Source organism: Enhydra lutris, unplaced genomic scaffold (assembly GCF_002288905.1).
Source record: "Enhydra lutris kenyoni isolate GAN:26980312 unplaced genomic scaffold, ASM228890v2 scaffoldscaffold4, whole genome shotgun sequence".
Taxonomy (NCBI): domain Eukaryota; kingdom Metazoa; phylum Chordata; class Mammalia; order Carnivora; family Mustelidae; genus Enhydra; species Enhydra lutris.
In genome coordinates this window covers 19,695,770-19,708,531 of record NW_019154088.1, presented here as the reverse complement: position 1 = coordinate 19,708,531, position 12,762 = coordinate 19,695,770, and the positions used below count along the sequence as shown (strand labels likewise).

General features: G+C 40.4%; 1 protein-coding gene across 4 annotated transcripts in view; it reads left to right on the top strand.

The window, feature by feature from the left end:
* Window positions 1-12,762, top strand: part of LOC111160609 (RNA polymerase-associated protein LEO1) — a 48,135-nt gene that overhangs the window by 22,472 nt on the left and 12,901 nt on the right. For 3 of the 4 annotated variants that reach the window (XM_022523826.1, XM_022523817.1, XM_022523834.1), the window contains exons 7-9: window positions 9,866-9,960; window positions 10,531-10,665; window positions 12,206-12,341. In XM_022523826.1, coding sequence (XP_022379534.1) covers window positions 9,866-9,960; window positions 10,531-10,665; window positions 12,206-12,341 — 366 coding nt within the window. The remainder of the gene's footprint in view (window positions 1-9,865; window positions 9,961-10,530; window positions 10,666-12,205; window positions 12,342-12,762) is intronic. The other variant, XM_022523843.1, reaches the window with a different exon arrangement.

The window sequence follows — 12,762 nt, the reverse complement described above, 5'->3', positions numbered from 1 at the left end:
GAGTTTCTTATGGTTTGTTTCCCTCCTGATCCCATCTTGTTTCATTTTTTCCTTTCCTACCTCCCAACCCCCCAACTCTGCCTCTCAAATTCCTCATATCAGAGAGATCATATGATAATTGTCTTTCTCTGATTGACTTATCTCGCTCAGCATAATACCCTCTAGTTCCATCCATGTTGTCGCAAATGGCAAGATTTCATTTTTTGATGGCTGCATAGTATTCCATTGTATACGAACGGATAAAGATGTTGTGTATATGTGTGTGTGTGTGTGTGTCTGTGTGTCCATACACACACACACACACAACATCTTCTTCATCCGTTCATCTGTTGATGGACATCTAGGTTCTTCCCATAGTTTGGCTGTGTGGACATTGCTGCTATAAACATTCCGGTGCCTGTGCCCCTTTGGATCACTACATTTGTATCTTTAGGGTAAATACCCAGTAGTGCAATTACTGGGTCATAGGGTAGCTCTATTTTCAACTTTTTGAGGACTCTCCATGCTGTTTTCCAGGGTGGCTGCACCAGCTTGCATTCCCACCAACAGTGTAGGAGGGTTCCCCTTTCTCCGCATCCTTTCCAACATCTGTCATTTCCCGACTTACTAATTTTAGCCATTCTGACTGGTGTGAGGTGGTATCTCCTTGTGGTTTTGATTTGTATTTCCCTGATGCTGAGTGATGTTGAGCATTTTTTTCATGTGTCTATTGTCCATCTGGATGTCTTCTTTGCAGAAATGTCTGTTCATGTTCCCTGCCCATTTCTTTTTTATTTATTATTTGACAGAGAGAGATACAGTGAGCGAGAGAGGGAACACAAGCAGGGGGAGTGGGAGAGGAAGAAGCAGGCTTCCCACTGAGCAGAGAGCCCGATGCGGGGCTCGATCCCAGGACCCTGGGATCATGACCTGAGCTGAAGGCAGACGCTTAACAAGTGAGCCACCCAGGTGCCCCATCCTGCCCATTTCTTGTTTGGATTATTTTGTTCTTTGGGTGTTGAGTTTGGTAAGTTCTTTATATATTTTGGATACTAGCCCTTTATCTGATACGTCACTTGTGAATGTCTTCTCCCATTCTGTTGTCAGTTGTCTTTTGGTTTTGTTAACTGTTTCCTTTGCTGTGCAAAGGATGATCTTGATCTTGATGAAGTCCCAATAGTTCATTTTTGCCCTTGCTTACCTTGCCTTTGGTGATGTTTCTAGGAAGATGTTGCTGCGGCTGAGGTCGAAGAGGTTGCTGCCTATGTTCTCCTCAAGGATTTTGATGGATTCTTATCTCACATTGAGGTCTTTCATCCATTTTGAGTCTAATTTGTATGTGGTGTCAGGAAATGGTCCAGTTTCATTTTTCTGCATGTGGCTGTCCAATTTTCCCAATACCATTTGTTGAAGAGACTGTCTTTTTTCCATTGGACATTCTTTCCTGCTTTGTTGAAGATTATTTGGCCATAGAGTTCAGGGTCTATTTCTGGGCTCTTTATTCTGTTCCATTGATCTATGTGTCTGTTTTTGTGCCAGTACCATACTGTCTTGATGATTGTAGCTCTGTAATAGAGCTTGAAGTCTGGAATTGTGGTGCCACCAACGTTGGCTTTCTTTTTCAACATTCTTCTGGCTATCGGGGTCTTTTCTGGTTCCATATAAAGTTTAGGATTATTTGTTCCATTTCTTTGAAAGAAATTGATGGTGTTTTGATAGGGATTGCATTAAATGTATAGATTGCATTAGGTAGCATAGACATTTTCACAATATTTGTTCTTCCAATCCATGAGCATGGAACGTTTTTCCATTTCTTTGTGTCTTCCTTAATTTCTTTCTTGAGTACTTAATAGTTTTCTGAGTACAGATTCTTTGCTTCTTTGGTTAGGTTTATTCCTAGGTATCTTACGGTTTTGGGTGCAATTGTAAATGGGATCGACTCCTTAATTTCTCTTTCTTCTGTCTTGTTATTAGTGTATAGAAATGCAACTGATTTCTGTACATTGATTTTATATCCTGGTACTTCACTGAATTCCTGTACAAGTTCTAGCAGTTTTGGAGTGGACTCTTTTGGGTTTTCCACATAGAGTATCATATCATCTGCAAAGAGTGAGAGTTTGACTTCTTTGTCAGTTCGGATGCCTTTAATTTCTTTTTGTTGTCTGATTGGTGGGGCTAGGACTTCTAGTACTGTGTTGAATAGCAGTGGTGATAGTGGACATCCCTGCTATGTTCCTGACCTTAGGGGAAAAGCTCTCAGTTTTTCCCCATTGAGAATGATATTCACTGTGGGTTTTTCATAGATGGCTTTGATGATATTGAGGTTTGTACCTTCTCTCCCTACACTTTGAAGAGTTTTGATCAAGAAAGGATGCCATACTTTGTCAAATGCTTTTTCAGCATCTACTTAGAGTATCATATGGTCCATGTTCTTTCTTTCTTTTTTTTAAAGATTGTATTTATTTATTTGACAGACTGAGATCACAAGTAGGCAGAGAGGCAGGCAGAGAGAGAGGAAGAGAAGCAGGTTCCCTGTCGAGCAGATAGCCCGATGCGGGGCTCGATCCCAGGACCCCGGGATCATGACCTGAGCCAAGGGCAGAGGCTTTAACCCACTCAGCCACCCAGGCACCCCTGGTTCATGTTCTTTCTTTTGTTAATGTATTGTATCACATTGATTGATTTGCGGATGTTGAACCAACCTTGCAGCCCAGGAATAAATCCCACTTGGTCGTGGTGAATACTCCTTTTAATGTACTGTTGGATCCTATTGGCTAGTATTTTGGTGAGAATTTTCGCATCTGTGTCTATCAAGGATATTGGTATGTAATTCTTCTTTTTGATGGGGTCATTGTTTGGTTTTGAGATCAAGATAATGCTGGCCTCATAAAGTGAGTTTGGAAGTTTTTCTTCCATTTCTAGTTTTTGGAACAGTTTCAGGAGAATAGGTATTAATTCTTCTTTAAATGTTTGGTAGACTTCCCCTGGGAAGCCATCTGGCCCTGGGCTCTTGTTTGTTGGGAGATTTTTGATGACTGCTTCAATCTCCTTACTGGTTATGGGTCTGTTCAGGTTTCCTATTTCTTCTAGTTCAATTTTGGTAGTATATATGTCTCTAGGAATGCATCCATTTCTTCCAGATTGTCAAATTTGCTGGTGTATAGTTGCTCATAGTATGTTCTTATAATTGTTCGTATTTCTTTGGTGTTGGTTGTGATCTCTCCTCTCTCATTTATGATTTTATTTCTTTGGGTCCTTTCTCTTTTCTTTTTGATAAGTCTGGCCAGGGGTTTTCCAATCTTATGAATTCTTTCAAAGAACTAGCTCCTAGTTTCGTTGATTTGTTCTGCTGTTCTTTTGGTTTCTATTTCATTGATTTCTGCTCTGATCTTTATTATTTCTTTTCTGCTGGTTTTAGGCTTTCTTTGCTGTTATTTCTCCAGCTCCTATAGGTGTAGGGTTAGGTTGTGTCCTTGAGACCTTTCTTGTTTCTTGAGAAAGGCTTTTATGGCTATATACTTTCCTCTCAGGACTCTCTTTGCTGTGTCCCACAGATTTTGAACTGTTGTGTTTTCATTATCATTTGTTTCCATGAATTTTTTCAGTTCTTCTTTAATTTCCTGGTTGACCCATTCATTCTTGAGTAGGATGCTCTTTAACCTCCATGTATTTGAGTTCTTTCCAAATTTCCTCTTGTGATTGAGTTCTAGCTTCAGAGAATTGTGGTCTGAAAATATGCAGGGAATGATCCTAATCTTTTGGTATCTTGAGACCTGATTTGTGAGCCAGGATGTGATCTATTCTGGAGAATGTTCCATGTGCACTAGAGAAGACTGTGTATTCTGTTGCTTTGGGATGGAATGTTCTGAGTATATCTGATGTCCATCTGGTCCAGTGTGTCATTTAAGGCCTTTATTTCTTTGTTGATCTTTTGCTTGGATGATCTGTCCATTTCAGTGAGGGGGGTGTTAAAGTCCCCTACTATTATTGTATTATTGTTGATGTGTTTCTTTGATTTTGTTATTAATTGGTTTATATAGTTGGTTGCTCCCATGTTAGGGGCATAGATATTTAAAATTGTTAGATCTTCTTGTTGGACAGACCCTTTGAGCATGATATAGTGTTCTTCCTCATCTCTTATTAGAGTCTTTGGCTTAAAATCTAATTGATCTGATGTAAGGATTGCCACCCCAGCTTTCTTTTGATGTCCATTAGCATGGTAAATTGTTTTCCACCCCCTCACTTTAAACCTGGAGGTGTCTTCGTGTCTAAAGTGAGTTTCTTGCAGACAGCATATTAATGTGTTTTGGTTTTTTATCCATTCTGATACCCTCTGTCTTTTGATTGGGGCATTTAGCACATTTACATTCAGGGTAGCTGTTGAGAGATGTGAATTTAGTGCCATTGTATTGCCTGTAAGGTGACTGTTACTGTATAGTGTCTCTCTTCCTTTCTGGTCTACTACTTTCAGGCTCTCTCTTTGCTTAGAGGACCTCTTTCAATATTTCCTGTAAGGCTGGTTTGGTGTTTGCAAATTCTTTTAATTTTTGTTTGTCCTGGAAGCTTTTTATCTATCCTTCTATTTTCAATGATAGCCTAGCTGGATATAGAATTCTTGGCTGCATATTCTTCTCGTTTAGTGCTGTGAATATATCATGCCAGTTCTTTCTGGCCTGCAAGGTCTCTGTGGATAAGTCTGCCAATCTAATATTTCTACCATTGTATGTTACAGACTTCTTGTCCTGAATTGCTTTCAGGATTTTCTCTTTGTCACTAAGACTAGTAAGTTTTACTATTAGATAATGGGGTGTGGACCTATTTCTATTGATTTTGAGAGTGGGTTCTCTGTGTCTTCTGGGTTTTGATGCTTCCCTTTGCCATATTAGGGAAATTCTCTATTATAATTTGCTCCAATATACGTTCTGCCCCCTCTCTCTTTCTTCTTCTTCTGGAATCCCAATTATTCTAATATTGTTTTGTATCATGGTATCACTTCTCTCTCAAATTCTACCCTCGTCGTCCAGTTGTTGTTTGTCTCTCTTTTGCTCAGCTTCTTTATTCCTCATCATTTGGTCTTCTTTTTTTTTTTTTTTTTTTTTTAAATTTTTTTTTTTTTTTTTTTATAGAGAGAGATCACGGTAGACAGAGGGGGGCAGAGAGAGAGAGAGAGAGGGAAGCAGGCTCCCTGCTGAGCAGAGAGCCCCATGCGGGACTCGATCCCAGAACCCTGAGATCATGACCCGAGCCGAAGGCAGCGGCTTAACCCGCTGAGCCACCCAGGTGCCCCCATTTGGTCTTCTATATCACTAATTATCTCTTCTGCCTCAATTATCCTAGCAGTAACAGCCTCCATTCTTGATTGCACCTCATTAATTCCTTTTTTGATTTCAGCTTTGTTAGATTTTAGTTCTTTTATTTCTCCAGAAAGGGATTTTATTCATCCAGATAGGGTTTCTCTAATATCCTCCATGCCTTTTTCAAGCCCAGCCAGCACCTTGAGAATCGTCATTCTGAACTCTAGATCTGACATATTATCAATGTCTGTATTGATTAGGTCCCTAGCTGTCAGTACTGCTTCTTGTTCTTTTTTTTTTGTGGTGAGTTTTTCAGCCTTGTCATCTTATCCAGATAAGAATATATGAATGAGAGAATAAAATACTAAAAGGGTGGCAAAGACCTCAGAAAAATGTACGCTAACCAAATCAGAGGAGACCCCGAGCTGGGGGGAGAAGAAAGGAGGTTAAAAAGAAATTAAAAAAAAAAAAAAAAAATATATATATATATATATATATATATATATATGTGTGTGTGTGTGTGTGTGTGTTTATAATTTAAATATATATATTTAATATATGTATATATTAAATATGTATATATAATATATGTATATTAAATATACACATATATTTACATATATACACATATACACACATAAATTTAAATATATACATATTTAAATTACAAGCACACACACATAAATAAATAAGTTAGACTGGTGAATAGAACAGCTCCACCCACTTGATTTTGGGTGTATTTTGGTCTCTTAGAAGAAACTACCTCCCAAAATATTAAAGAAAAACTTATATATATATTATATATATATTATATATATATTATATATATATATAAATGTGTGTGTGTGTGTGTATGTGTGTGTGTGTGTATATATATATATATACACACATACAAAAATAAGGGTAAACATGAGGAAGGGATGGAATATGATTGTAAAGATGAAAATTTTTTAAATATTCTAAAAAAGGAATTGATAAGATAAGTTGGCTGGAAAAAGAAGAAAAAAAAAGGTGGGGGGAGAGAATGTGCTCAGGCTGGAGACAAGAACAAAGCCCTGTGCTAGATTTAGGGTATATTTTGATCTATTAGAAGAAATTGTATCCCAAAATTTTTTAGGAAAAAAAGAACCCCTATATGTATACAAAAAATAAGGTTAAATACAATGAAGGGTAAAATATGACTATAATAATGTAGGGTTTAAAAAGATTTTTTTTTTTTTAGAAAGGTATTGTTAAGGTAAGCTAGTTAAAAAATGTTAAAAGACAAAAGAGGAAAAGTTAAAAAAATTAGAATAAGAAAAAAATTTTTTTAAATTTAATTAATTTTGCAAGACTAAAGAATCATGGGGAGAAAGCCATGAATTCCATGCTTTGCTTTCCCCTCCTCTGGAATTCTGCTGTTCTCCTTGATTGGTGAGCTTGGTCTTGCTGGATGTTCTTGCTGATCTTCTGGGAGAGGGTCCTCTTGCCGGGATTCTCAAATGTCTTTGCCCAAGGGGATTCTCAAATGTCTGTGCCTGAGGCAGAATTGCACCGCCTTTGTCAGGAGCCAGGCTAAGTAATCTGCTCTGGTTCACTCTCAGGAGCTTTCGTTCCCTGAACGGTTTCTGTAGAGCTCTGGAAGATGGGAATGAAAATGGTGGCCTCCCAATCTCCGGCCTTCGTAGCCGAGAGCTCAGGGCCCTACTCCTCAGTTCGCCCTCGGAGAAAAGCCATCAATCCCTCTGTCTCCCTGGTCTCGGGCCACGCTCTGGGCTCACCCTGCCTGTGACCGAGCATTTCTGTCTCTGACGCATGGGCCTGTTTGGAGTCTCCAAACCCAGTAGATTACTGCTTCCAGAGGAGGAAGGTGAGTCTTCCTGGGTCTGCCACTTGTGGGGTCCCTGCTCAAAGAGCAGTGGTCCAACTGTGCCTAGGATCACAATTCAAGGTAATCCCAAGCCGAGAGCTCACTCCTCAGCTCTGTCTCTGTAGTCTGCTTCCCCACTCCGATACCTGGCAGCTCTGCCACACTCAGACTCCCCTGATCCTTCTGTGACCCTGTGGGACCTGAGACTCCTGTCCTCACTGTCCCTGTGAGGGCTCCACCCCCACTTAGCCTCTGGAGCAGTGTCTCTCAGTGGGGCAGACTTTTAAAAGTTCTGACTTTGTGCTCCACTGTGCCACCACTTGCTGGGAGCCGGCCCCTCCCCAACGGTCTATCTTTCCATCGCCTTGGATTCACTTCTCTGCACGTCCTACCTTTCAGAAAGTGGTTGATTTTCTGTTCCTAAAATTGGCTGCTCTTCTCTTTGATCTTCTGTTGAGTTTGTAGGTGTTCAGAATGGTTTGAGAACTATCTAGCTGAACTGCCACCTGATGTCATTTCAGTCCGCTACTCCTCCGCCATCTTGCCCAGACTCTATACCGCATCTTCTTTTTTTTTTTTTTTTTTTTTTAAAGATTTTATTTATGTATTTGACAGACAGAGATCACAAGTAGGCAGAGAGGCAGGCAGAGAGAGAGGAGGAAGCAGGCTCCCCGCTGAGCAGAGAGCCCGATGCGGGGCTCCATCCCAGGACCCTGGGATCATGACCTGAGCTGAAGGCAGAGGCTTTAACCCACTGAGCCACCCAGGTGCCCCATATACTGCATCTTCTTAATCAGTTCACCAGTCAATGGACATTTGGGCTCTCTCCATAGTTTGGCTGTTGTTGATAATGCTACTATAATTATCAGGGTGTGTGTACCCTTTCAGTACCCCTTGTATCTTACTTAGTGCAATAACTAGATCATAGGGTAGTTCTATTTTTTAACTTTTTAAAGTTAAAAAGTATTCCAGAGTGGCTGCAGGTTAGCATTCCCACCAACAGTGTGAGAGGGTTCCCCTTTCTCCGTATCCTTGTTAACACCTGTTGTTTGCTGTGTTATTTTAGCCATTCTGACAGGTGCGAGGTGATACCCATTGTGGTTTTGATTTGCATTTCCCTGATGATGAGTGATGTTAAGCATCTTTTCATGGGTCTGTTAGCCATCTGGGTGTCTTTTTTTAGAAAAGTGTCTATTTATGTCCTCTGTCCATTTCTTAACTGGATTGTTTGTGTTTGGGTGTTGAGTTTTGGCAAGTCCGTAATAGATTTTGGATACTGACCCTGTATCAGATACGTCATTTGCAGTTAGCTTCTCCTATTCCGTAGGCTACTTCTCAGTTTTGTTCATTGTTTCCTTTGCTGTGCAGAAGCTTTTTGTCTTGATGAGGTCCCATCAGTTCATTTTTTGCTTTTGTTTCCCTTGCCTTTGGTGACGTGTCTAATAAGAAGTGCTCTGGCCTAGATCAGAGAGGTTTCTGCTTGTGTTCTCTTCTAGGATTTTGATGGGTTCTTGTCTCACATTTAGGTCTTTTATCTATTTTGAATTTATTTTTGTGTATGGTGTAAGAAAGTGCTCCAGTTTGATTCTTCTTCATGTTGCTGTCCAGTTTTCCTGACACCATTTGTTAAAGAGACTTCTTCTCTTGGATAGTCTTTCCTGCTTTGTCGGTGATGAGTTTACCATTTAAAGATTTATTTATTTATTTTAGAGAGAGAGTGATTTGAGGGGGTATGGGGAAGGGCAGGGAGAGAAGGAGAGAGAATCTCAGTCAGACACACTGCTCTGTATGGAGCCCAACACAGGGCTTGATCTCAGGACCCTGAGATCATGACCTATGCTGAAATCAGGAGTCAGATTCTTAAATAACTGAGCCACCCAGGTGCCCCATTCCCATTGAGTTTTTAATTTCAGTAGGTTTTCATTTTAGAAGCTCTTGAAAGTTTTCCAGAACCACCTGGTGTTTCTACCACATGCAATCAAGATAAAGTTAGATTCTAAACCTTTAAAAAAAAAAACAAACCTGGGTTTTTAATCTTCTTGGGTGCTGTTTTTTTCCTTACTCATATTTGGGGAACTTCCCTATTTCCCTGGGCAAAGGTTTTTGGTCCTACATTTATTTCGTTTTTAGCTTTACGGGGGAACCTTTCTTTCTTTCTTTCTTTCTTTTTTTTTTTAAAGATTTTATTTATTTATTTATTTATTTGACAGAGAGTACAAGCAGAGGGAGTGGCAGGCAGAGGGAGAAGAAGAAGCAGGATCCCTGTAGAATAGGGGGAGCCTGATGTGGTACTCGAACCTAGGACCCAGGCATCATGACCTAAGCCTAAGGCTGCTGCTTAACCCACTGAGCCACCCAGGCGCCCCGAAGACCTTCTTTATAGAGGGAGCCTCAAGTCTAAATTGCTAATTCCTGTGGCCTCAAGTCTTACTTCCTGTCCTCATAGCTTTTACTATGAGCTCTTTCTTTACATATCCTAGGGCTGCTATGGATTTAGCATTAGCTCGAATGCTCTGGCCCTCAGCTTCCTTTTTGATTCCAGCACTAGGAACTCAGAAGTTAGGCTAATTGTTTTTCCTGTTGTTAATTTATTCAACTTCTCTAGTTGATTATAACAAGAGGGTTTCAGTATTGTCTGTTTTTCTGTCACTAAGTGTGTGACAGAAATGCTATGATTATGTGTCTCTTGAGGAAAAAGAAACATTAAACTACAGCATTCTAAGGTACTTGTGTTTTGAACCAGGTAGAAAATACAATAAGATGGAGGATACGTCGGGATGAGGAAGGAAATGAAATCAAAGAAAGCAACGCTCGGATCGTCAAGTGGTCAGATGGGAGGTAAGCTCAAAGTGCCTTGAAAAACATTGAAATACCTGGAATGTGGCTAGGAGAGGTGAAACTTCAGAAGAAAACCTTATTTGGGGGATACGTCTTATTAAAGGGTTTCCATTGCTTGGTCTCTGGCATTGCACAGAAGACCTGAGAAAAGTAAATAGGTAGTTGAATGTTGGACAGGCTGGTGAAAGACATTAGAAATAGGCCAAAAATGTGGTCATCCTCTCTGGCCACAGCATAATAGTTTGGAAATGTTAGACCAGCTCCCCTGCCCATCGCCAGCTGCTCACTGTAAGGTAACAAGTTAGAAAAACTACCTTTCATTGGGAAAGTGGTAGAGACTGAGTACCCATTAGGGCATGCTTTCCTTCTCGGCAGGCTTTGTAAACCAGAAACATACAATGTATGTTACTCTGTGTAGGTGGTTTCTCATATGTTTCATGTCTACTTTTTTCCTCTCCTTCTGAACTCTGTGAAAGGAGAGAAAGTAGCAGTTGAGTCACAGTTTAAGTAAAATGAAATGGTAGAATAAAGCTTTATGACTTTAACGTGCGAAGTGTTCCTTCTTTTCAGCATGTCTCTGCATTTAGGCAACGAAGTGTTTGATGTTTACAAAGCTCCACTACAGGGAGATCACAATCATCTTTTTATAAGACAAGGTACTGGTCTACAGGGACAAGCCGTTTTTAAAACCAAACTCACATTCAGGTAACTATTAGAAACTACTGTTTTTACAGTGAAATCAGTGAATATAGATACTGTCCAAAATACTTGACTCCTGATTTGACATAACCGTCCATATAGTTCACCAAGGACTAGTGTCTGGTTCTCAGCTCTGAAGGCTCAGAGGCTGTTCTGTCAAGTACACTAGAAGTTGCTGTTTCATAGGGAACCAGGTCATGATGAGAAAACTTAGAAGAGACTGTTTTGTAAACCACAGTGTTAATTTATTAATTCCAGTGATGACTATAACTGCCAGGAGGCCTAGAATACTTGCTGGTCAACGTGTCTTTTTTTTCTTTTCTTTTTTTTTTTATTAAATAAAATTGATCTGGAAGACTAACTGGTAGCTGGAGGTTGGTAGTGTGCATGCAGTCAGAGGAAAGGCAGTGAGTTGGGTGTGGAGGCTGGGGTCATCCCGTTCTTGAGGCTGCAGCGCCAGTAGCTCTGCAGGGATGTGTCCTCTGAGCAGCCCAGGACACTCAGGTCAGCTGGTGAGAGCATTTCCCTTCTTTAGATGGGTATGCACTACACTGAGATGTTTTTATTTTCTTTTTCTTGATTCGAAGCCGATCATCCTCCTTGGGTAATGTTTATCTTCAATGATCTTGGTTATGACTTAGCTTTTTGAGGATTGTAGTGGTCAAAAGTAGAGGCTTTCAGAATCAGACCCATATTTCTGTCTCACTTCCCCTTGTGTGACCCTGTGCAACTTTCTCATCCTCTCTGCCTCATTTACCTGATACATAAAATGGAATAATTAGGGCGCCTGGGTGGCTCAGAGGGTTGAGCCTCTGCCTTCGGCTCGGGTCATGATCTCAGGGTCCTGGGATCGAGTCTCGCATCGGGCTCTCTGCTTGGCAGGAAGCCTGCTTCCTCCTCTCTCTCTGCCTACTTGTGATCTCTCTCTGTCAGGTAAATAAATAAAATCTTAAAAAAAAATGGAATAATTATAGAGTAGCTGTGACAGTGAAGTCATTTCACTTACAAAACGTGAAGCACATTGCTTGGCACTTAGTTTTCAGTAAATGCTCCTTCAACCCATGTATTTACTGATTCTGGAGGGTGATCCTGCCTTGTAAAGACTTTTACTCCAGCTTTTGTTTTTCACTTGTAAGATAAGAATGTTCCAGTGAGCCACAGGATGAAGAAGGTTTGCAGTCCCTCACCTAGTATATGCAGTTGAGCATCCTTGCCTATTTTTATGTATGTATGTATGTATGTATGTATGTATTTATTTGACAGACGGAGATCACAAGTAGGCAGAGAGACAGGCAGAGAGAGAGGAGGAAGCAGGCTCCCTGCCAAGCAGAGAGCCCGATGCGGGGCTCGATCCCAGGACTCTGGGATCATGATCTGAGCCGAAGGCAGAGGCTTTAACCCACTGAGCCACCCAGGCGCCCCATCCTTGCCTATTTTTTGCTGGAGAATAGGAAATGGTGTCTGGTCTCTCGTTTTGGTGATGGTGATGATGTGACTGACTCACAGATAAATCTGGTAAACTGACATTTTTGTTCATTTCCTGCAGACCTCACTCTACAGACAGTGCCACACACAGAAAGATGACCCTGTCACTTGCGGATAGATGCTCGAAGACACAGAAGATTAGAATCTTACCGATGGCTGGTCGTGATCCTGAATGTCAGCGCACAGAGATGATTAAGGTTCATTTGCTACACGTTATCCTGGGATTTTTGGTACAGTCATGCCTCAGAGAAACTGCAGGTTTTGTTCCAGACCTCTGCAGTAAAGTGAATATTGCAGTAAAGTAGAATCAAATGAATTTTTTGTTTCTCAGTACATATAAAACATGTTTACGCCATGGCATGTAATACCATTATATCTTAAAAAATGTACATATCTTAGTTTAAAGCTTTTTTGCTGACTATCATCTGAGCTTTTCAAGTCATAACTACTCATCACAGATCACCATAACAAATAGAATAATGAAAAAATTTGAAATATTGCAAGAATTACCAAAATATACAGAAACACAGCAGTGCTGCTGGAGAAATTATGCATATGGACCTGCTTGGTGCTGGGTTGCCACAAACCTTCAATTTATAAAAAAAAAAAACACGGTAT